The following is a 25,291-nucleotide window of genomic DNA, read 5'->3' on the forward strand; positions in this document are numbered from 1 at the left end:
GGCGGACTCGGGTCCGCGGTGTCTGAGCGGCTCCTCGTTAGTATAGTGGTAAGTATCCCCGCCTGTCACGCGGGAGACCGGGGTTCGATTCCCCGACGGGGAGAGCTACACTTTTCCCTCCCGTTGTCCCGAAGACCACGTTTTCTCTTGGTTGTGTCTTTATATAGTGTAGTTCTGAACTCAGCCTAATTCTCCAAAACGAACGGGAGCCCCCAAAAGCCATCGATTCACGTCGTTTATTTGTTCACACTTTTTCTCATGATGAGGTTAATTATTATTATTTATTAATTATTATTTGTTTTCTCCAAATCTCAAGTGGTTTGTGTTCTTATGACTACATACTGATTGAGGATTAGTGTCTATAAGGGCTTTGGGATTACAGTTTGAGGATGTCCTGCGGGTTGTCGGGCAGTAGAGGGCGCTCCCAAGCGAGTCCACAACGAAGGGATTAATATGGAGCATTTCAGCAAAATCATAATTTATAAATGTTTGATCATCTTCATACAGACAGACAAACGCGCTAATTTCCTCAACACAGAACAACCACATATAATCACATTGAGACTTAAACTGTAAAGCTTTTCCACTCCAGTTATATGTCTTTTGTAATGTTGAGCATTGGGGGTATACACAGATTTAATACATCTTTATTTTTATTTTAATAATATACATGTTTAACAAAATATTGTAATTGAGCTTTTAGCCGCTTTTAGCTCCATTCTGTCTTATTCATTGATGACTTAAACGCGGGCTCCCTCCATTAATTGTGGGAAATAGGAAATGGCCAGGCTCTTAATACACTGGCTCTGGTATTACCAATATAATTTTTTTGATGTTTAACAGCATAATTGATTTGGAATCTTGTCTTTTTCAGGAATATAGGGTCATCACGTCTACAAGGATCTTCTGACCATGGTCACGGTAAATATGGCAGTGCTTGGGACAATGTGCTGTCTACAGTACGAAAGGTCTACTAAAACTATTCCATTATTTTAAAAGGTTATGTTGTGAGAACGATCTTGAGAAAACAAATTCACGTGACCTCAACCTCATGAAAATAAACAGTAATTTGAGAATCAGTGGCCTCTACATGTATGTAGGCACTGTTAGCAGCCAGTCCTCGTCTTAGATGTCACTGAAGCACCATTTTGGAGGTATTGTCATGCTGTATGCTGTTTACCTGGGTCGGAGGTCGGAGCTGGGAATAACTTCACACCTGACTTGACCATGTCCCAGTTAAACATCAGGATAACTGTGCACTATTTCTAAACACTCTCTCCAGGATCACTTTTTATGTCCCAAGTTAGCACTGTTAGCAATACCAATTGATAACAAAGCATTTGACACATTAGACACTATTTTGCGCATCCAAACATCTTGGAAACACGTCCACAGATGAAAGTTGAGCAGTACTGAGTGTAAGACTGATTTAAGGAGACACAAATGGACAGAAAGTCTTAATAAATATATAACTAATACATAACTACTGCTTTTTATTACTGTTGCTGTCCGGCACAGCCATCTTGGATTTCGGACCTCGGGGCTGATAAGGCTCTCCTGACTTTGCAAGTAGGAAATCTGACTTGCGTACTTGGGCCAGAAAAAGTTGAAATGCTTTCATTACAACCTTCAATAACTTACTTGGATATTACCAAATATCGTGTTCATAATATTGATTCGTTTACCTGTGAACAGTTCTGAAACTATAAGTCCCTGAAGCCCACAGAAATTGTATAGGGTTTTTTTACATTTTGACCAAAGAACTGTGACACTGTTACTCCTAATAACTAATAACACTCCAAAAAGCAAAGGTAAGCTGAATGTAAGCAGGAAAACCTGTATGCCTAGCATATATATATATATATATATATATATATATATATATATATATATATATATATATATATATATATATATAAACCAAAACAAGTAAACAGGAGCATGTCATCATCTGAAACAATGGATTGCAGGACATTTTACAGTCTTAATAACACCAGATTAACCTGTTTATGTCACCCTGTCTTGGTGTCTGTTTACTAATCCAAAACAAAGCATGGATAGTAACCGTAAGATCAGCTCATTTCTAAGATATGCCAAAGTACCATTGAAACTTAAAAAATATAAAATGGTCGTAGAGCTTTTGTAGGAACTATTTATTTTTCGAAATGCTAAACTTCGAAAGGGTAAACTGCTGGAAAGCGGTTAGATACAGGTTGTGAAATGGTGTGTTAAAATAAATTTGCCTAAGTCTAAGTAACCCACTTATCATATGATAAATGTTCAAAAAGGTATTTTCAGCCAAACACCAAGCAAATGCAAAATACAACAGTTCAATTATTTAATTTAATAACATGTAAATGCACACACAAGTACATGGACATACTGGCACTTATTAGTACAAATGTTTGCGATAGCAAATGAAATCCTTAAAAGATTGTTGTTCGGTTACAAAATTGAATGACGCTTATATGTGTACAAAAATCCATATCAAACACCACAATGTAGTGCTGTTGTTTCACTTGAGCTTGCATATTGAGCCATCTGTACATCCTTTTGGACCTATGAGAGCAATACCTCTGAGATGTGATGACTGTCAGAGGTGTCTTCAAATGCTCTCACTAAAGCCAGCCTAAGAATTCCTAAGGGACAAAAACACAAAATAGAAAACTATTAACAGTTTGATTCAGGCCTAAATAGGAGTATTAGGCCCAGTTTAAATCTCTGAACTCCAGTCTCACAGACGTTCACTAAATCAGGGTTCACTAAATCAGCGAGGCTGCACCACTGCATGACGGCAGGTGTATGAAAAGCACTAAATAGGTGGTTTATACAGTCTCCTTTGACAAAACCTGAAATAGCAAAGCCAGTTCATTGAGATGTGTTAGACAACTCAGAACATGGGCTTAGTGGCATCCTGCTTTTGTTCTGATGAAGTCCTTCGTTGTCGGCAGTGTGCATTTTCCTGAATTTATTCTGCTGCTACCATCATCAATAATTATTAGTGAGCCCATTCAGAAGCAGCCATGCAAGCCCAAGTCATGACACTACCTCCACCATGTTTGACTGATGAGCTCATATGTTTTGGATCATGAGCCGATTTGTTTCCCCACACTTTGGCCCCTTTCCACCAGAGCCATTTCAGATTCCCCCACAATTAGAAAGTTAGCTCATACAGACAAAGTGCTTTTAACATTTTCGATCACTTGCTAGCTAGACTAGCTCACATGCTAACATACCCAGGACCCTCACAAGCCCCAGACACGTCCACTTTACTAGAGCTTAATAATTCCCTCCACAAAATGGTAAGATCAGACGTACGGACGTTTGAGCGAATGTATAAATGTAGTGTCTGCAGCCATAGATGCAGGTCCTATTATTCTTCGGATTTGGTGCCCTGCAGTACTCCAATTATTTTGTGTTGTGTTGTGGGGCTAGTTAGCTCTGCTCTAAACAACTCTAAATACCATTAATCAGCATGTTGGAATGTTGGGTTAGCATAGCTAGCTACTGAATGATCAGCGTCCACAGCAGTAGCCTGCTTCCCTTCACTCGAACACAGTACGGCCATAAACCATTTAATACAATACGACTGGAAATTCGAGAACAGAGGCGGAAGAAACAAGCTCTTGAAAGTGGGCGTGGTGGAATAACTCATCTTCCTGTCAGCAGCTTATTTTTTTTAGCATATATCTTCCAGTCCCTAATGGCTAACAGTGCTTTGAAGCCATCCTGTCACATCTATACTTGATTTATGAACATTACAAATTGCTTAGGCCTTTTTCCGATACCCTATACTCTTTCTGTAATAGTCCTAGCTAATAAATAGCTACAAAATATATGACATCATTCCTGTCATTGATGGACCCTCAACAGAGATGAGGCCCTAATGTAACCTGGCACTAATTTATGTTATTATGTGCATTTCAATCTGAATGTAGGATCGTTCCTCAAGCAGAGCCTGCTGAGGCCTGCACCCCAAGAGGCCTCTCTGGGAAGGTCACGAACAGTCCACATTATTCCCTTTCTGGCCTAAATGTCGGTCAGAATTAGACAGCCTTACATCCCTGTGGGCTTTCAGGTTAACATGCACCCGCATTGACGTCACCTTCAAGCTGGAACACGCCTCCTTTTAGTAGGACCGAGTGGCAAATCATTCTGCAGCACGGCTGAGTTTATTAGAGAAACAGCCAAGCCGGGAATGAAGCGATTATCTGCTCAAGTTAAAGGCAGTTGGACTCGACAGCGATCCATCCAAATTACTAACGAGCCAATGGTCTGTGGAGATTGATGTGTAGCCAGGAACGTCCAGCTAGCTGAGGCTCAGATCACACACGTTTAGCGGATTAAGCCTCATATCTGAGAGCGCAGAGTCGAGGGAATGGTGTTTTCAACTGTTTTCAGGCTTATTTAGTAGACTGGTTCCTCCAGGTTTGCTAGCTTTCTCTCTTACTTCAACTTAGCATGTCGCTAAATTCGCAACTGAACTGGGCCAGTTTTCAGAGCGTGACTTCACCACTCAGTGAGCTCCCACACATTTCGGTGCCTGAATTCCAGTCGTTTTTCTTTTCTTGAGCTTTCGACAGTCTGTGAAATAATACCCCCAAACTCCTACCGAATTAGTTTGTACAGTCAATCGCACCACAGCCTTTTCTCATTTTCCTGTCTGCCTTTTCACCACCGGTGGGCATGGCCGCAGTGAATCCTCCACCTGTCACGTCCCGTGCACACCATCTCCAGACTTGCCTTCAAAAATGGAAGTCCACCAAGCAATATGGATGTGTTGTAGGGAAGCGTCTGATGCGCGGCTTCTTTCTAAATGGCCTGTTTTGTGGCCACTGAAGCACATCATTTTAGTTGCCACATACTGCAGGTTTACATAATGGTCCGCTAGTGAAGGACAAGGGCAAAACACATCACTCTAAATGCCTTAAACTGCAGTCAGAGCAAAAACACTGCAAATGACGGGCCGTTGGGAAACGATGGGTGTAGTAAATTACGCTGCACAATGATAGGCTCTGCCGTCATTCTCCTTTCCCTCTCCTCTTCCCTCAGTGCATTAAACAGACACGTCGACGTTGAAGGACACACCCTATCCAGAACAAGTTAATAGAGAATGACAAATTGAGCATACAAACCGTATTCAGTTGTCCACATCAGATAAGTGGTTCTCCATCTGTGGTTAAAAGAACGTAGCAATTAATGTCAGTTACAGCCATGTAGCTTAATTTCACCCCAAATGGATTTCAGGCATGCCACGGATAAAAGGTGCTCTCGGTCCCCAATTGTCTGAGTGCTGCCTTACCAGTTTATCATGGCCTTCGTCATCATAGTCATCGTCATCTCTGTCTGTCATTTCACCGCACTCTCTCTCCAAATGTACCCGGTCCACATCCGCTGCGGAACGATGTGCTGTCTCATTATGCAGAGACGGATAGGCATCATCACACTTTCTATGGGGAACTAGAAAGAGAGAATGATGAAGATGCAGAGAACCTGACAGAGCAAGAGGACATGAAGACGAAAGATGCTTTTATTCTACAGCAAACTAGCACTGTGTTCAAAATGGCCCCAGGATCACTATTCCCTGTTTGCAGTTCAGGGATGCTGTTTAAAATGATTTAAATGAGTAAAAAAAAAAACAGATTTACGCAGCCTAAACAGATATTGTACGAATTATGTACATGGGTGATCGTACACATGTTATTTAAGTGAACCAATTTCGTACACATGTGATTCAAGTGAACCAATTTCCTACACATTCGATTCAAGTGAACCGATTTTGTACACGCATGATTCAAGTGCACCGATCGTGTACACATATGATTCAAGTGAACCAATTTTATACACATATGATTCAAGTGAACCGATTTGTACACATAGAATTCAAGTGAATCAATTTTGCACACATATAATTCAAGTGAATCTATTTCATACACATGTGATTTTAGCGAACCGATTTTGTACACATATGAATCAAGTGAACCAATTTTTTTACACATGATTCAAGTGAACCGGTTTCGTACACATATCGTTTAAGTTAATACATTTTGTGCACATATGATTCAAGTGAACTGATTTTGTACACATATGCTTCAAGTGAACCGATTTCGTACACATGTGATTCAAGTGAATTGATTTTGTATACATGTGATTCAAGTGAACCGATTTTGTACACGCATGATTTAAGTGAACCGATTTTGTGCACATATGATTAAAGTAAAACAATTTTGTACATATATGATTCAAGTGAAACAATTTTGTACACGCATGATTTAAGTAAACCGATTTTGTATACATGTGATTCAAGTTAACCGATTTTTTACACATGATTCAAGTGAACCGATTTCGTACACATATCGTTTAAGTGAATCAATTTTGTGCACATATGATTCAAGTGAACCGATTTTGTGTACATGTGATTCAAGTGAACCGATTTTGTACACATATGATTCAAGTGAACCGATTTCATACACATATAATTCAAGTGAATCGATTTTGTATACATGTGATTCAAGTAAACCAATTATGTACACGCATGATTCAAGTGAACCGATTTTGTACACGCATGATTCAAGTGAACCGATTTTGTATACATGTGATTCAAGTAAACCAATTATGTACACGCATGATTCAAGTGAACCGATTTTGTATACATGTGATTCAAGTGAACCGATTTTGTACACGCATGATTCAAGTGAACCGATTTTGTACACGCATGATTCAAGTGAACTGACTTCGTACACATATGATTTAAGTGAACCGACTTCGTACACATATGATTGCAATACTTAAGTACAAAAAATGTTGAATACATTAGTACTTCCACTTAAGTATGGTGCTTAAAGAACACTTCTACTCAAGTCACTTTTTTGATAGAGCACTTGTACTTTTACTCAAGTACTTTATACATGTCTGCATGCAATTATACCCTATTTACTACAAAGTTATCATGATATGATATCCTAAATTTGGTCAGCTCTACTACAAAGTGCACTATTTTGGGAGCCCCATTTAGTAGCATTTTGTAGTGCACAGAACACAGCATACTTATGTCATGCCGCCATGTTCTCTGGCCACCTCAACTACAATTCCCACAATTCATCTCATGACACTGATCTCATGACATCACCATCACACCACCCATCTCAGTCAATCAGAGACTGTCCTCCTGTTCAAACTCACCGGAATACTGATCACACACACCTGTTCATGATCATTCCTCTATGTATAATACCTGTTCGGTTTGTTAGTCACTTTGTGAAGTATTGCCAACCTGTTTGTGGCATACTGAGCGGGTTTCTTGATTATTATTTTTTTACCTTATTGTGTACTGGTCTCTGTTAATTCTACTGTTCTCTCATTTTTTAACTACTTAATTTTTTTACGAATTCTGTTACCTACAGTGGTGTTTCATAACAGCCCTCAGGGCCCCCAGATGGTCCACATTTCTGTTGTAAATGCAGTTCTCAACTGTCCCTGTGCTGTGTAATCCATGGTCCTCATTCATCAATATCTTCCTTAAGAATTTGCTTAAATTTGATCTTGAGAAAAGTCCCAACAAAAAGTGCACGTCAGATTCATGATGTGTTTTTAGGGCAGAATTGTTCAAAGCGTATAATCATGGATCCCATTGCCCTCGGAAATGAAACAAATCCCTAATAAAAGCATTGGTGGACATCAGAATCTTGGTGAAACTATGTAAGTGGGTTGTAAGAAGATATTTCTTATTAAAGAAGGGTCAGTGAATGAGGCCCAATGCTCCTAATAGCATGGTTCAGGTGTTAGGGGCTGGGGTTAGGGCAAAAAATGTGGATTGCCTGGGGGGAATGAGGACTAGATTGAGAAATACAGTTCTAGCTCACTCTTAGAAAGGATTATTTTACTAATTAGGCAGCAATAAAGTATACTGTGGTATTATCAAAACTACGGCCTGTCTGATGTGTCAAATGTCTGTCTTGTGTCTTTCTAGTACATTGACGAATAAACTCATTCCCCCATATGTCTTAAGAGAGCCACAGGGTGGCGGATTAGCAATGCTGGGTTTCACTGAAAGACAGAGCAAGCAAACCCAGATGAACCAGTCTACTAAATGTGGCGGAAAACAGTCAAAAACACTCCTCAGATTATTCCCTGGACTCTGTGCTCTCAGGTATTAGGCTTTATCCTCTAAACAGGTGAGATCTGAGGCTCAGTTAGCTGGAGCACGGCCTGTGCTGAGGTGTTTCGCCTGCTTGCTAATTTATCTAAGCCTCGACAGCCAGCTACGAGTCCAAACATGGCAAACCGGTCCCTCATTTCTCCTTTCTGTGACTCCCAACACCGGTCGCTCGACTTCGCTCTCTCAGACATGAGTAGTTTTTATGGTCAACACTTGTGTCTTTAGCTCAGCAGTTAGCAGACACCACTAAATAAAGGTATACCACACTGCACAGCCTGAGTTTGGACGGAGGCTTAGGTTGAAGGAGCATAAAGTCTGCCAAATTTCAGTCACATAGTAGCAAAGGCAATGAAACACTGCCAGAATGATGGTGTGCACTGCTAGTAAAAGCTTTTTTCATGTAACCTTCCCTCTCTCCACTTCATAGCCTCCACAGACAGCTGACCTCATTCCTCCACCCCTCACCTGTCTCCACTAAATGCTGCCTCTCCATCTTCTCCAGCCAGCCAAGCAAAGAGTCGATCTTGGTCTTGATCTGCGACAGCTCTCGCTTGATGGTCAGCAGCTCATTTGACTTTACTGTGGGAGAAAAAGGAGGTACAGCAGAAATTTCTTTCAAAAAGTCATTGTGCAACTACTGTAGATGCTTCGGTATAAAAAGTCTTGGCCTGATGATCGTAATATACAATGGTATGAATAATTAATATCACTACAACATTACAACAACAACAATAACCAACCAATGAACAAGTTGACATTATAACCAATATGTGAGGTACAGTGAACGTAAGATTAAAACTAATGATGGCTGCCTCAGTGTCTCACTTAATGATAATGCCAGCTGCCCTCATTTAAATCTAAAGCTAGATAAATCTCTAAATATCATACAGCATATTTAACAAACCATTTATCATGGTAGGCAAATGTAATGTTAAGAGACTCATCCAGGGCCTCTTACCAGTATATCATAGTGGTGTTTCTGACTTTTAGCTAATCAGTGGGAATTAAACCCTTATTCTCCCTTTTTGAAAGTTAGCATGAAAATGACTGAACTTCTGCAAAGTGTTTGATTCCCACTGTGAGTCACCGTCACACTCATGCTTATTTACTGTTTTATGCTCACAGCATTACAAAGTGAGTTTCCTTGCAGTATAAACACCTCTGTTACTTTTAACTTTTTTTAATCTGAATTTTTACCCATTTTTCCCCAATTGAAACTACAAATTACCCAACCTTTACATACTCTCCCTCCCATCCGCAGTCCAGCCTCTCATTTATCAAACTGCCGTTGCAACATCACCGGGCAACCAACACGTCTGGAGGGAAGCACCACATACACGGCTTCAACGTCAGTGATGGCCAGCACCACAGTGAACCGTGATGTGGGGAGAGATCTACCCACCCTAGAGAGAGCAAGGCCAATTGTGCTCTCTCTGGGCCTCGGCTGCCGATGGCTAGCAGCATGACCGGGATTCGAACCAGCAATACTCTGATCATAGTGACAGCACCCTAGTCCGCTGGACCACTTTAGACAGGCTCTCTCAACCTCTTAAGGATTAAGAAGGATTTTTTTTTTGTAATCTTTTAGCTCAACCAGGGTCTTAATATTAAGGACACAGGTATTAGAGTACTTGGTTAGTTGTTTGAGGTGACAGTATTGGAAAATGGGAGTCACTATTCAGTTATTCCTATGGTATGCAGTGAACCCCTGGCAACTACACTGCATATAAAGCTGCATAGATCTGGATCATAACAGTGCAGGACAGACCCTTAGTGCCGGAGCAGGAGGAGCTGGAGGTTAGTGCTCTTGTGGGAGAGAAAGAAGACGACCCTCTGGAGGGTGGAGAAGGTTTCAGCCTGCGTGTTGAGGGCACGAGCAGACGAGATCGCTTCACAGGGAATACAGCCCGAGGCGGTACCGTCACCCGTCCATGAAAATCCAGAAGCCTACAAACAGAAGGAGACGCATTGTCCAACAGACCCTGATCCACCTGTGACCAGTTTTAATGTGAGACATCTGTAAAAATCCCATTGTACACAATTTTCAGTTCCCTTACCCTAAACACAGTCAATCAGTCAAGACATAGCTAGTGAATAAAGCCTGCTTCGTTAGTTTTTCACTAATGCTAAGGGCCCAGTAACAGCACAGGTAACAAGGCTGCCAGGTTAGCATCATACAAACCACACGTCTAAATCACCACACACCTGGTGGCCTCCCTCACTCTTCTCCTTCTTGCACGGTCACTCATATTCCTACCCTTTCTTAATTATGGATTTAATCGAACTCCACAGGGTGTTCAGTGATTTTTTTTGGGTCCAGCCCATGATGTACACTCCTCCACAACCTTTTCTCTGAGTTGTGTGCAGTGTCGTTTGGTCTTCATGGTGGATTTGTAGCCAGGAATATTGATTAACCAGTGCCTGGACCTTCCAGACAGGTGTCTTTAACTGCACTGTGAGAAAACTAGCACTGACTGTTTGGAGCTCTGTTGAATGAGGTCAGTCAGTTTAAAGGGGGTGAATATTTTTGCAATCACTTATTTTAAAATGACATTTTGTAATTTGTTTTCACTTTGACTTTGAAATGTATAAATGTCAATCAAATGAGTAAAAGGAGACATATCTCAGGGGGTGATACATTTTATAGGCAGTGTATTTATATTTCTCTCTTTTTCCATACCTCTGTTCATGTTTATAGACAGAGTAAAACACAGTAATAATAGTGGGGTTTAAGCTTCTATTAAATTGTAGCTACATTAGCCTCTAGTTACTCCCTTTGTAGGAGTGTATGCTATTAAAAAGACAGTGCTTGGCAACACTGAGTACACACAGAGTATTGGTAAAAGGCAATACACAGCATATCACTGTAGGCCACTTGTCAGAAATGTTCTTCTCAAAATTATGCAAATCCTTTAAATTGTTCTTGATGTTGAGAAGTTCCCACTGTTTTCTAATAGTGGTCAGCATAAACAGAAAGACAAGCCTTGAAGAGACACTTTCTTAAAAATATTTTTTTGATAAACACACAGCATATAAAATAGATGGCATTAGCCTCATAGCTCAACATAGTCCTGGGTGAGGAGAAAATTGTGTTAATTTGCTGAAACTACATACACAGTCTTACATCTTTATCTGCAGCTTTACTGATTGTGCTTAAGACAGGGAAATAAACTGAATTTCATTAACAACCTTTGTGTAAAAAGAAAAAAAAAAGAGCCTTTGATGTTGCGGTGCCTTCCGCTAATGAGGCATCAGGGCACAGTGGTGATAAAGTCAGCACACTGCTGAGCAGGTTGCTTGACGTCGCGTGGCCTAATCATCCCTCCGTCCTTTCCCCCTAAAGACGGAACTTCTGAAAGTGTCGAGCATAATTATCTTCCCTTTTCCTCCATAATTATTGCGTAACGGCACCCGGCGGGGTAGCGCTTGTCGCAGCAGACAGATTTATTTTCCGGCGCAGCCCATAAAAAACTCAGCCCCTGCGCGAAGCAGACACGAAAACAAACACATGAAAATGTCAGAGATGGGATGAACGCCCCATACCGACCCCTGGAGCCATCTGACATTCAGCCACCACCTCCCAGGAGGGCTGTATAGCCGGCATTAGCCTGCACAATGAATAGACGTACAACCAAATAAAAGGGACATTCATTATGGTAATCACGGCCCATTTCTATTCACCCAGGAGAGTTTTTTCTACGGCGCTTCCTTTCATAATGCTGCAAAGGACAGGGAGACAGAGACACCACACAGGTGACATTTCAGATATCACTCCTTGATCACATAAAAAAAAATAAAAATAGCATGAATAGGTGACGCAGGGAGACATCACTGAAATGATCGCACAAGCTGTGCCCATACACTCAAACTGTTATGGTGTGAACTTAGAGTGTGCGTCATTTCCACATGAATGAAATATATTACACCAATCCCAATACTGCCAAAAGTGAACTGAAAGACAACACTGTGGTGATGCACCTGCACTAGCTTGTATTTAAGATAGATAAAACTTATAGACTCACCTGCCATAGAAATCCTCCCTGTAGAAGTCATAGTCAAACCCGTAGCCGCTGTGACAGAAGACATGTACTCAAAACTCAGACGTAGACTTTTTCATAGCAATGACAACCCAGTTGTGTATAGGCTGTCATATCAGACTTACAAAGAGTGCTACGAAGAGTTCTCCGAGCGATGCCATAGAAGAACCATTTGTGCTTTCATAAAGAAGCATTTTTGTGAAAGAGATGAGAGCGTGAAGAACCGTAAAGGCTAGAGATACACAGCCATGCATGCACAGGCTTAACACATAACACATGTTCACGTACTGTGATATGCTGTGTGTTGGCAATAGCACATCACAATAGCATATCACTGTAGGTCTCTTGTTAGAAATGCTCTTCTCCAGAACCTACAAGCCTTGTTTTCTTGTTCTTGATGTTGAGATACTCCCACTGTTTTCTAATAGCGGTCCTCCTAAACAGGTTAAAAGGTTAAAAGGCAAACAAGGAAGACCACATAGATCTGAATAATGGTTCTTACCGGTACAAAGCTGAGAGAGGCCTCTTTGGGCCCACCTTTGGTCTGTACAGTCTGTGCTCTCCAGCCATGCTGATATCTGCAGGAAGAGTAGAAATTTGAATCCTGTGCTAAAGCAATCTTTACTGTTTGCTAGTTTGCTAAAACCAGGCAATGGTACAATAAAACCAGGTAATGGTACAATAACAACGACAAGAAGCAAGCTTCACCACTGGCAGTATAATTTGGCCTAATTAGTGTTTATTTAGTTGGACTGGAGCTACACTGGAGCTACAAGACATTTACAGCTTGTAGACACATATGCCTTATAATTCAGCTATATGCCTTGTAGAGAATTTTACATTTGTGGATTCAAACACTGTTACTAACAACATACCTTTATCTGTAAAAGTGGAAAAGGTAAGCTAAAGCTAATGGCAGTAGCAGCAGCTTTCTCATAGCCTGACCTTAGTCTGTAAGTATGTCCAGTTTTCTAGATAACACTATGTTGTGTGGTGCTAGGAGAAGCAGCACAGTTTAGGGCGACTGTGGAATAGGGCGGCTGATTGGACGGCTATAGCTTCCAGAACGTATTAGCTGCAGTCATGTGGAAAAACTAGGACACCCCATTAAATATTTAGCTATTTTATTAAGAAACACTGACTTATCAATATTTAATCTTCTTTCAAACTATATCTACAGATCAGGGGAGCAACTACTAATGGACTAATGCCGCCCTTACACCAAAAAGCTCCCGTCGCCTCCATCGCTTGGTGTAAGGTGGTCAGGATAGCTTAGGAAATCTTCTTCTCGTCTCTTGTTTAATATTATCACAGGTAGTTGTAGTCTTGGCGTGTGCAAACTGTGACCTGTACATTGTGAATGACTAATAGGTGAGCTTTCTATAGCACCAAAAAGGAAGCACATTTCTGTCCCTGTTCATTTAACCAAGTTCTTTTAACTAGTTGGCTGGTTACACCACGAGCAGAGGAGGGTCGGACGTACCAAGATAAAAGTCACTAATACAAACAAAGCAGAAACACAAAAAGTTTCAGAACCCTGAAAGCCAAAATTACTGTATTACACAACCATCTCCCTTTTTTTCTTTCTTTTTTGCTGAAAATCTAAAAATGATTAAATAAATAAATAAATAAATAAAATAAAAACTGATAAAGGGAAAACTGATTTAGTTTTGTTCAGTTTTTTTTTTTTTTTTTTTTTTGCTGCTATCAACATATGCGCATCCTTGGTTTAAAATTTTGACAGAAAAAAAGATATTGGAGTTTTACTGATCTTTGATATGATCAGAAAAGTTAATTAAAACAGTGATTTTTGAAGACGTTATTCCTCATTATCTTCATTATTTGTATGCAAATGCATAAAACAACCTCCAGCTAAATTTACAGAGAAATAGCTTTATTGTAATAAAGAGTTATTTGGTAATTTAACAATTCGTAATTGGAACAATCAATAGATTATTCAACTAGTAATCAAAATAGTCATTTGTTGCAGCCCTACTTAAACCACCATTTATATTTGACTATTTAAATATCATTAATTAAAAACAAACAAAAAAAAAACATCTCTTCAAAGCACATTGGTCCAGAGGTATCTGTCTTTCTCTAGGTGTTCTCTGGCTAACTATAGTCTTGTCCTTTTTCAGAGGTTCCTTCTGGAAAACTGTGCAATGCTATGTATTTGTACTTTTACATAAGCTGTGGCAAGACCTACCTGTAGGTCCCATGATGCCTTTTTAAGGTTATTGATTTCTTTACACATTTCGTGCTCTGATCTTGGTTTATCTGGCCATGTTGGCCGTTGTCCAGATAGAGGAATGGCTGATTCTTTTGTTTGTTTTAGGATCTATCTAAAAACCCTTCCCAGACTCTTCTTAAATACACTATATGTCCAAATATTTGTGGACACCCCTTCGAAATGAACACATTTAGCTACTTTAAGTTGGACCGGTTGCTGACGACAGATGTAAAAAATGCATGAACCAATTGGCGCCATGTCTAATTCCAGGCATGGGCTAGAGGGGTATAAAGCCCCCCCAGCATTAAGCGGTGGAGCAGTGAAACTATGTTCTCTCCAATTATTTTTTGATGGAGTTGGGGATGAGGTGAGGTGGTGGGCATCCAACATCCTGACCTCACCAACACTCTTGTCACTCCAAAATCTAGTAGAAAATCACAGTTACTCTTTTTTAATACCCTTGATTTTGGAGGAAACAATGAATAAGCAGGTGTCCTAATACTTTTGTCCATGTAGTGTATGTTTAAACATTAAAAAAAGACAAAGGTTATCATAGGCAGTCTTATTGTTCTCACATGACTGTACACTAGCCTCTGGTTGAAAACTAAAAAACATAAACTTCACACATCAAACATATCGTGGCTGATCAACTATGTTTGGGCCAAGGGGTAAATCATCTTCACAGAACAATTTCTTTAAAGATTGACAGGCCAGTGCCTGTACCGCATGCTAATGACAGACTGCGCAGCGGCAGAAAGCAGTTGGGGGTGATTCCAGACACATGCATCAGCCTGCTGTCTGAGTGACTGATGGCTCAGCTCTCTCTCATCACAGACAGAGACCATATCAGAGATACTGATTCTCTGAACACACATACACACACAACACGCTCATCCACACATTCGCTGCAGAGTGCTTCTCGAGGTCGTTCGGCGCACCCTGCCGACTCAATCACAGCTCACAGCTTTTGCTGCCTTTCCTTTCCAGGCGATTTCAGCCTTCACTCTTGTAATGCAGACACATAGCCGAGAACAACATCCTGATGTTTACTGGCAGCCTTTCCCTGGGAACACTTTAACATGTAATAGAGTTCAATAAAGCAGAATGGAAAAAGCCTATAGAGCCGACAAGAAAAGTGAATATAAGAGTCTGATATCCTCATATTCTACTGACTCATCAGTCTTTGTAAGCTTTAACATCTAAATCTACTATAAAATACATGTGAGGAATTTTAATTAGCTCTTACATTCAGGTTCGCACCTCCTGAAGCAAAAGCAAAGCACCATGACATTCAGAACTGTGATGCTGAGAGGCACACGATGAGACTTATTTCAGCATAAGCCAATATAACACCTCTGGGATGAATGACTTCAGGTGAGAATTAACATTGTGGAGTCTTCGGTAATGGAAAAGTGTTGGAACGCTCTGTGCTCTGATACCCTTAAAAAGAGAACATTAGAAAGGACTGTATTAAGTCATCCTGAAAAGTAGTGGACTTTAGTGTAGGACTGGCGTCTATTCAGAATCTCCTGGTCCATAAGTACATGCACACAGGCATTTTGTTCATCATGCCTGTGAAATCTGGTCATAATTCATGTATTTATTTTATTTTTATTACATGGCATTTGCATAAAACATACAACAAATATTTAAAATAAAAAAACAAACTTCACTGGATTGCCATGACAAGACAGTACGCCTTTTCCCTTACAGTAAAAGATCTATGTTCAGGCGTCCACTGGTTATGAGGGTCCAAGGGAATGTTGGTTTTGAGGGCCCAAATGGACTGTTGGTTTTGAGAGTTTAGGTGTACATTGGTTATAAGAGTTCAATAAGAGTTCTGGACTATTCTGAGTGTTCAGGCATCTGATTTTGAGGGTTCAAGTGGACTGTTGGTTCTGGTGTATGTTGGTTATAAGTTCAGGTGTCCACTGGTTATAAGGGTTCAAGTGGAAGGTTGGTTATGAGGGTTCATGTAGGATGTTGGTCATGAGGGTTCAGCTGTACATTGGTTATAAGAGTTTAACTGGACTATTCTGAGTGTTTAGGCGTCCACTGGTTATGAGGGTCCAAGTGGACTGTTCGTTCTGGTGTATGTTAGTTATGGGTTCAGGCGTTCACTGTTATAAGGGTTCAAGTGGACTGTTCGTTCTGGTGTATGTTAGTTATGGGTTCAGGTGTCCACTGGTTAAAAGGGTTCAAGTGGAAGGTTGGTTATGAGGGTTCAGGCGTATGTGGGTCATGGGGGTTCAGGCGTTCACTGGTTATATGAGATGAAGTGGTCTAAGATCTATGTAAAAGATCTATGTTCAGGCATCCACTGGTTATGAGGGTCCAAGTGGAATGTTGGTTTTGAGGGACCAAGTGGACTTTGGTTCTGAGGGTTCAGGTGTACGTTGGTCATAAGAGTTCAACTGGACTGTTCTGAGTGTTTAGGCGTCCACTGGTTATGAGGGTGCAAGTGGACTGTTGGTTCTGAAGGTTCATGTGAGATGTTGGTCATAAAAGTTCAGGCATTCACTGGTTATAAGAGATGAAGTGGACTGTCAGTTCTGAGTTCAGACATCAACTGGTTATAAGGGTTCAAGTAGAATGTTGGTTTTGAGGGTTCATGTGGGACATTGGTCATGAGAGTTCAGGTGTTCACTGGTTATGAGGGTCCCAGTGGAATATTGGTTATGAGGGTCCAAGTGGACTGTTGGTTCTGAGAGTTCAGGTGTACATTGGTTATAAGAGTTCAACTGGACTATTCTAAGTGTTCAGACGTCTGGTTATGAGGGTCCAAATGGAATGTTGGTTCTGAGGGTCCAAGTGGACTATTGGTTCTGGTGTTGGTTGGTTATGAGTTCAGGTGTACATTGGTTGTAAGTCTTCAAGTGGAAGGTTGGTTATGAGGGTTCAGGCGTATGTTGGTCATGGGGGTTCAGGCATTCACTGGTTATAAGTGATGATTTGGTCTAAGATCTATGTAAAAGATCTATGTTCAGGCGCCCACTCGTTATGAGGGTCCAAGTGGAATGTTGGTTTTGAGGACCCAAGTGGACTATTGGTTCTGAGGGTTCAGGTGTACGTTGGTTATAAGAGCTCAACTGGACTGTTCTGAGTGTTTTGGCGTCCACTGGTTTGAGGGTCCAAGTGGACTGTTGGTTCTGGTGTATGTTGGTTATGAGTTCAGGTGTCCACTGGTTATAAGGGTTCAAGTGGAATGCTGTTTCTGAGGGTTTATGTGAGATGTTGGTCATAAGAGTTCAGGCATTATAAGGGTTCAAGTGGAGTGTTGGTTCTGATGGTTAAGCGGCTGTTGAATCTATGATTTGAGATGTATGTTATAGGGGTTCAGGTGTCCATTGGTTATGAGGAATTCTCACACTGACACTGAGTTATCTCGGACTAAGTTCTATACTTAGGTAAGATGTGCTAATTCACAATAGTAAACACCAGAAAAATCACTGTATTTTAATGAAGTTTCTATAATCAGATTCTAAACTGAATTACTTTGTCTGAGCATCTTTTTAAACGACTGTTTAAACTCTATAGAGTTTACTGACCTACCTGACCATTCAGTTGTCAGTTTCTTTAAAACACTGCATTCAAATTACTTAGCGTGTGTGCACTGGTATTAACATTAGCCTCCTTCTCGGTTCTGAATGCACCGTTCGGAGCTGGTTTAGAAGCAAAGAAAGGAGCGTGGTTCTCTTGCTTCTAGAATAGAGCATTTCCACAGTAGTTTGGTTTCTAACCAGGCATAATTCAAGAGTAAAAACGGGATGGAAGAAAATTTATATCTTACTACATGGATGAAATGGAATAAAATATCGTTGTCGTTGTGAGTGGTTTTGGCAGCATTGACAAAAATTGCAGAAATTAAGACAAACATTTTCTGCAAAAGCTACATTTTAACTAATAATCTCTTGAGCTGCTGCTCTGTGAGCCGTGTGTTTGCTGTTCCACATTTACTTTATTTAGTGAAACTTTGAGCTATTTTTTTTCTAAGCTAAGTTTTCCTCTTCCCCGAACTTCCCGTTCCACCTTAAATAATGCAACAGTTTTGTTCTGCTGTTAAAATGTACACAATGTAACTGCAGCACTATTTAAGGTAGAATAGATAGTTTCGAATTAGAAGCCAACTTTCGCTTTGTTTTGGCTGCTAACTGGTAACGTCACGCCACTTATGAGTGTAAATGAAGCTCTTTTTGTTTTGCTCACTGACATAATGTAACTAGGGTGTCTAGGGTAAAAAAAGAGGAGTTCTGCAGCTGAGGATCATATCTATTAATGGCGCCTAGAGGTCATCAGACGGCACTCTGCTACAGTCCATCTATGAATCGGAAGTAGATCGGAACCTCAAAAGCAAATAGCCACTTTAATTAAAAATGCCTTGATCGGCCCAAATCAATCGGATCAAATCAATCCCTGGCTCAAACTCAAGTAGTATCATATCTGATATTTAGATCAAAAAAAAAGATCTCCTCAAAGTCTTTATCAAATCTACCTCAATCCCCTCAGCTCCTTTTCTTACTGGGTATGATCTCATCTCCACATTGCTCCTGCTACCAGGCAGAGTGGCAAACAGAACAGTCCCTTTCTCTAATGAGGGCCTGATTATCATATATTACACTGTATGATTTTTCCCCCCGTTTGCATCCCCATGATGTAACTGAGACACTAGAGTGTGCAACTGTTTGCAACAGTCCGTACCCTCAGGGAGGACCGCCGCATTCACTTTCAGAGGAGCGTATCATCCTGACGCGCCGTACACACTCTCCCTGAACCCCTGGCAACTTTGATCCGTCTGCCTCACACAGAAACACCCAAGAAACCGAGATGCTTTTCACGAGAGCGCAGAAGCTAAGACTGTAAATAAATTGCATTACATCTGGACCTATGGATATCAACGACTTCTAATTTTATTCATTTTCATATTCATTTTTTTAAGGCCTAGTGGATTAAACAGTGAATACAGGATGCATGACTTATTCAGAGTGTTCATTCATGTGTATTTAAATGTATTATTAATTGTAATGAGTGCAGAAATTGATTATTAATGAGCTTGTACTCAAGGGAACGTTGCAGCATAAGCTTTTTATTGCATAGCAATTCAAGCTGAAGTTCCGCAACACAGCACGCACCAGTGTGCTCCACAGCTGCTGATAACTGTTGCTTCCCCGCTGCAACTAACTTGCTGCTCTAGCCATAGCATCTGATTTTTCTGAACTGCATTCGGAATCTTTTTTATATGCATATCTTTACGAATGTAAGTTTCCATGGGATTTTATACAACTGTTTACACAAAATTCTGTTAAAAAATACTAAATTAAGGTGATTCAGAGTCTTTTATTAGTGATGCTGATCTACTTCATCTTTAAATGCATTGCTTATTCTATGACATATAATAAACCAAACCAAGCCTTACTTTACATAATCCATAAACACAATCTCAGGTTAAATAGTCTACTCACATCTCTGACTGCGACGTTTGCCTTTATACGGCCTTCTTCCGTACGCGTCCAGCAGGCTATGCATGATCTTCCTCGAGACGAAAGTGCTTAAGTGGTCTTTCCCTTTGGACACCAGGTCTCAGGTACCAACTCCAGGAGAGACTGATTGAACGGAGCTAGAAATGTACACACACCCACACACACACCACTCCAGACCGAACCACTGGCGCTGCAACAGGGGTGCCGTCAGATCCGTAATAGACTCATAAATAATTCAAGTGAGTGAATGGACAATTAGGCATTGGCTGAGCCTAGAGCAGCCTTTAAAAGCTTTGTGTACTTGGAGATATTCTGAAACTGCTTTTCCTCATTGTTCCCTTTTTTCCTTCCGGAGATGTTCATTAGAGAAGGTCCTCATTTGAGCAACACGAGTTGGATTTATCAATTATAAATAGAGGAAAGTTAAAATTTAAGGAGGTTTTTGCTCAGTTCTTCAATATTTTACAAGAGAAGCCCAGATTCCGCACTTCCTAAGCGATAAGACATCTAAAAATATTCTGCATGCAGGTCACACTGCCAACTTTCTAATGAAAATGCGGTTTTGGGTTAGACAAGTTTGTTTGAGCTCAGCTTCCATTTATTTCACCGGCATCAAATGAGAAGGGGCATTTCATTACAGTCACATAGAAACCGCTGACCGCTTTTCATGCTTTTGCTCCTTACACCATCACAAAATGTTGCTGATGCTAATTGTGCAGAATATTCTAGTAAAACACTATATAGATCAAATAAAAAAAGTATTGGGACACCTGCTTAGTCATTGTTTCTTCTGAAATCAAGGGTATTAAAAAAAGAGTTTATCATGCTTTTGTTAGAGTAACTGTCTCTACTGTCCAGGGAAGGCTTTCTACTAGTTTAGGATTGTATGATCACCCTTGTAATTACCATTGGGGCTTGAGTGATGTGAAAATGTTAGGGCTGATAGGTTAAAAATTGTTTTAAAACGATTTTAGTAATTTCCAATTCCCACCCAGTAGCTACAACTGCCACTAACTCACAATACTGCTTTCAGCATTGTACTGCTGTACATCCTTGGAGGAGAGCACTCTGCTACTGCAACTGTGTTCAGGTCAGCTATCAGACGCGGGCTGACTGATCATCCTGATGATTTCTGATGTGTGAATATGTTTAACGAATATTCACATTTTAATTGTTGTTATATTTTAATATTTCACTGGCTTTCCATGGTAGCTCAGATGACGTCACTTACCCGTGACTTTTTTCGTTTTGAAAGTTGCTCCTGGGTGTCCGAACGGCCGAGTCGCTCGCTGTCTTCAAATGCAAACTGAAGACCCTCCTCTTCTGAGAGGACTTGGACGAATAGTTCTATGGTCGCCTTATTGTATTGTGTTTAGCAATGTCTAAGCTTAGAGGTTTCTTTTGAATTATTAGTCTATTCTAACTAGCTAAGGTTTTTCTAGGGTAAATAGCAAAGCACTTTGTAAGTCACTCTGGATAAGAGCATCTGCTAAATGCCATAAATGTAAATGTAAATGTGAATGTTTTAAATCATGGAGATTATTTGAATGGCTGCCAACTTGCGTTACCCCGCCTGTGCCATTTTTTGGAGTTCCCCCTTCAACATGGTGTTTTTGTGAATTTTTATTATCGCCAGCACAAAACAAAACTGAACTGGTTGCTGCTGGCCCAAGTTGGCGACCAGGAGTAATAGCCATTGGGGCAGAGTGAGTGAAGAAGATCACAGGTAAGCTGACCTCTCTCTGTGGCTCCAAGCTTGCCTCAAACACACACATAGAGCTTAGAATAGACTCTCACGTTTGTTGCACCGCACAGGGACAGTGTTTCATGATGTGTACTTCACTACTGTACTTAAGTACTAAAATACTGTATCTGTATCTACTGGAGTGTTCTTTTTTTCTCCTACTTACTCTATTACATTTTTAATGAACTGCATCGTTACTCGTTACAGTTATAAACATGGTACGAATCATTTCTAACCCACATTATCATCGTCAGAGTGCTAGATGGAACTGTCACGGGGTTTGATGAAGCCTCCTCAACACTGAGCAGAACAAGTGTTGGAGCCCTGAGCGTGCATGCTGCCATTCTTCCTTTCACTCCGCTGCTGCAGTGAGGACCCTAACGCTAGAGCTCTGTTAGTTTATCTCCAGATGGAAGAAGAATCACCAGAAGAAACACCTCCATCTTCTGAGATCTTTAAGCTGTAGTTTAGTTTACAGAGAGTGAAGCTCAGGGGTTTAAGCTGCTCTCCTCATTGGTTTTTACTTATGAAACACTTGTATGTTGCAGGTTGAGTCAGTTCTGTTCTTTTGGACAGGTTTGTTTAAAAAGTTAAATGAAGACTCATGCACCTGAACTCTGTCTTACTGTACAGTCCTGTCCTTGTACTACAGCCAAAGGAATTGTGACAGTCTTTAAGTCTAAGCATTTGAAATAATGACTTTTCTCTGCTTCTGTAATAACTACATAACACACTACTTGTACTCGTACTTTCAGGACTTCAGTAGTAAATTTTAGAATAAACTACTTGCAATACTGAAGTACAAAACATGTTGAATACTTTAGTACTTCCACTTAAGTATGGAGCTTAAAGAACACTTCTACTTCTACTCAAGTCACTTTTGTGATGGAGCTCTTGGACTTTTACTCAAGTCTGAGTCTTTTGTACTTTATACATGTCTGATAAGCTTCAGTTCAGTTCAGTTCAGTTGTGCACTAGTGCCAGAACCACCAAGATCATCTCTTAAATTAGCCTTGTGTGGTCTTCGCTAATTTACAACTGTTATGTTAAGGGGGAAATTGTCTGCATTCAAGTTTTTCTGAGTGCCTTTATGCTGAGTTTGGGCCGACACCAGTCCAATCCAGTGTTTGTTTATCCAGCCAAACAGTTTAGATAAGACTCGCTGTTCATTCATACCGAAATAAGATCACTTTATTAGTAATACGAGATTTCATAATGTGACATTCTGGATTTATATATGTGGTGTGGTAGACAACCTTTTTTTAAAATGACCATTTTATTATAATCCAGCCTGACTGACCTGAATGCGCTATGGGTTGGTTTTCTATAACGTGTGTACATTAAGCTCCTCCTCTCAGTTTTAAACTGGTGCTGTTTATTGCTGTTTATTTAGTGGTTCAAAGCATGCTTATGGAGCCAGGTGAACATCGTCATTGTCAACATTCTTTTTATATATATTGTTTTTCAAAAAAGAAGAAACTGGGGTCTCATGGTTGAAATGTTGTTTTTTTCAGGCCTTCAGACTCCCACTACCTCCATTAATACTCTGCACTACTCTCCCTGAAATCCCCCTTTGTCTAACATCACAACCACATGTCAACAATCCACCAACCACAGGCTGTTATCTAGTTCCTGCTCTCCAGAGTTCTAACCAGATTCAATTGTGTATCATTACCTGTTTTGTATATAAGCCGGTTTGGTCCTCTATCATGTTGTGAAGTTTTGCCAACTACTAAGTGCTTATTTTGGCTCTCTCTACTCCCTACCCTTTGGTTTTGTTTGCAGGTTGTGTCTGATCTACTGGTTATCTACTCTGGCTTGATCTTCTGGTTACCCCTTTGGTCGTGTCCCCGTCTGATATCTCTGCTTGTTTTTGTGCTCTCTGTTTATTGTGCATGCTGGTGTTTGTAACACCAAGTAACCTGATTAAAACTGAAGCATGGCTTCACATCTGGTCTACTTGGTTCTGTACCTTGGTCTACTTTTGGTCTACTTGGTTCTATAACTGATTTGTTCATTTATCTTGACCTTGAGGCTTGACCTAGGCTGCAGTCTCTATCTCTCATTTGACACATTTACATATACAGTACGTACAGTCACTGTACATGAGGTCATTATGAATCACCAAGAACCTTGGTGAAGAGGGTAGGAAAGAGAAGTCCTGGTACACAGGAAAAAGTCCCAGTACAGCCAAGAGTAAAATACAGACATGCCAGTACTGCATACCTGTGAGAACCGTACCACTGACTGCCCAAGACTACAGATTACATTAAAGTGTCCATGTTCTACTGTAAATTAGTCCCACACTTTTCTGTACAGACTGTTCTGTTATCTTCTGAGAATGCTCCTCATGGCTGCAGGCTGTGAACAATGTCCATTAATGGTGTCCAGCTCTAGGTCAAGCTCTGCTTAAACACAGTGGTAAAAACAAAGGATCCGAACCGGATTGGCCCTAAATTAGCCACTGGACTTAAATTTTGTCCCTAGTTTCTTTATTTCCATGGTGTTTTGTGTTTAAATGAACCGATTCTGTTTGTATTTCTGTGGCAGACAAAGCAAAGGGGAGATGTCCTGGGCTCATTTGTGGCATAGCTGCCAACAGTTTTGCCTTATTGCTATTGAGACAGAGTTTAAACTCGGTCAATACTTTACCTTCAAAAAGATACAGATATTTTTGGTGATATTTTTACAGAGACTGATACAACCATGGTGTGTCATAAACGGCTGATGTTATTGCCAACTGGTGTTACAGTCTGGCTCTTGCTGCTGATGATACATGGTGGAGACTATACCCACAGGAGAACAAAAGGTGGAGGTGGAGATTATAAAGGCCAAAAAAAACTTTAATAGCTTCAAGCAAATCACACTTTTTAACACCGGGTTGACAAAAGGTTACACAAAGTTTTACTCTGCCTAGCAGTAGTAAGTCAAGGTGACTGGACCTGTGTTTTAGGAGACACTGTAACCATGATGAGCCATCTTCAAGACTTTACCACAAGTCCAGGCACCCTGACCTTGACTTACCACTGCAAGACAATTTAACAATCTGACCAAGTAAAACGCTGGTAATATCTCAACTGTCTGGATATTAACCTCACTTCAAATTGTTTATGCAATCATTGGACATATTTGTGGGAAAACTGTCAGAGGTAATTCATTTTTCGTCCAGAAATCACATAAAACTGACTTATGAATGGGCCTTGTCGACTGGAGTGTTAATGAGCCAAAATATACTGTGAGCTGCAGTCGCCATCTAGCGGCTTGGCCTGAGAACTAACACCCTAATCAGCACAGCTTTCTTCACAGCATTACCACTACAGCCATTAGCACTTTCACAGTGGCAAGAGGCAATTAAACATACTGTCTGTTTGTTGCACAAGGAGCTTATTTCACTTGTAATATATTAATTCTACTATCCATTAGGGTTCCTCTCTGTTTCTCGCTCCTGGCTTGCTCATTAGTGGCCTGTAACGCTGCTTTGTGGGGAGTCTGAGGGCACTATACAAATAAAACTGGATGAATTTAATTGGACCCTCCTTTTCGAGAATAAGAGGGGCTTCAATACTCTCATATAAAATAGGCTGAATAGCCTCTATATGAAATATCTGCTTTATCTACTGTGTCTCTATATCTACCCTATAA

The 25,291-nt window shown here is 40.5% G+C and overlaps 1 protein-coding gene and 1 non-coding gene across 3 annotated transcripts in view; one reads left to right on the forward strand and one right to left on the reverse strand.

Moving 5' to 3' along the window:
* The first annotated feature begins 31 nt into the window (after nucleotides 1-31).
* trnad-guc (transfer RNA aspartic acid (anticodon GUC)) lies at nucleotides 32-103 on the forward strand. Its single transcript has one exon. It is a non-coding gene; the product is annotated as a tRNA-Asp (tRNA).
* A 2,285-nt stretch (nucleotides 104-2,388) lies between these two features.
* Nucleotides 2,389-25,291, reverse strand: part of ralyl (RALY RNA binding protein like) — a 44,310-nt gene continuing 21,407 nt past the window's right edge. For both annotated transcript variants that reach the window (XM_072686922.1, XM_072686923.1), the window contains 7 exons: nucleotides 12,698-12,773; nucleotides 12,181-12,228; nucleotides 9,927-10,105; nucleotides 8,624-8,737; nucleotides 5,303-5,460; nucleotides 5,136-5,173; nucleotides 2,389-2,639 (listed from right to left, as the gene is read on the reverse strand). In XM_072686922.1, the coding sequence (XP_072543023.1) occupies nucleotides 5,141-5,173; nucleotides 5,303-5,460; nucleotides 8,624-8,737; nucleotides 9,927-10,105; nucleotides 12,181-12,228; nucleotides 12,698-12,773 (608 nt within the window). In that variant the 3' untranslated portion in view covers nucleotides 2,389-2,639; nucleotides 5,136-5,140. The remainder of the gene's footprint in view (nucleotides 2,640-5,135; nucleotides 5,174-5,302; nucleotides 5,461-8,623; nucleotides 8,738-9,926; nucleotides 10,106-12,180; nucleotides 12,229-12,697; nucleotides 12,774-25,291) is intronic.

This window comes from Salminus brasiliensis, chromosome 9 (assembly GCF_030463535.1).
Source record: "Salminus brasiliensis chromosome 9, fSalBra1.hap2, whole genome shotgun sequence".
Lineage (NCBI taxonomy): Eukaryota > Metazoa > Chordata > Actinopteri > Characiformes > Bryconidae > Salminus > Salminus brasiliensis.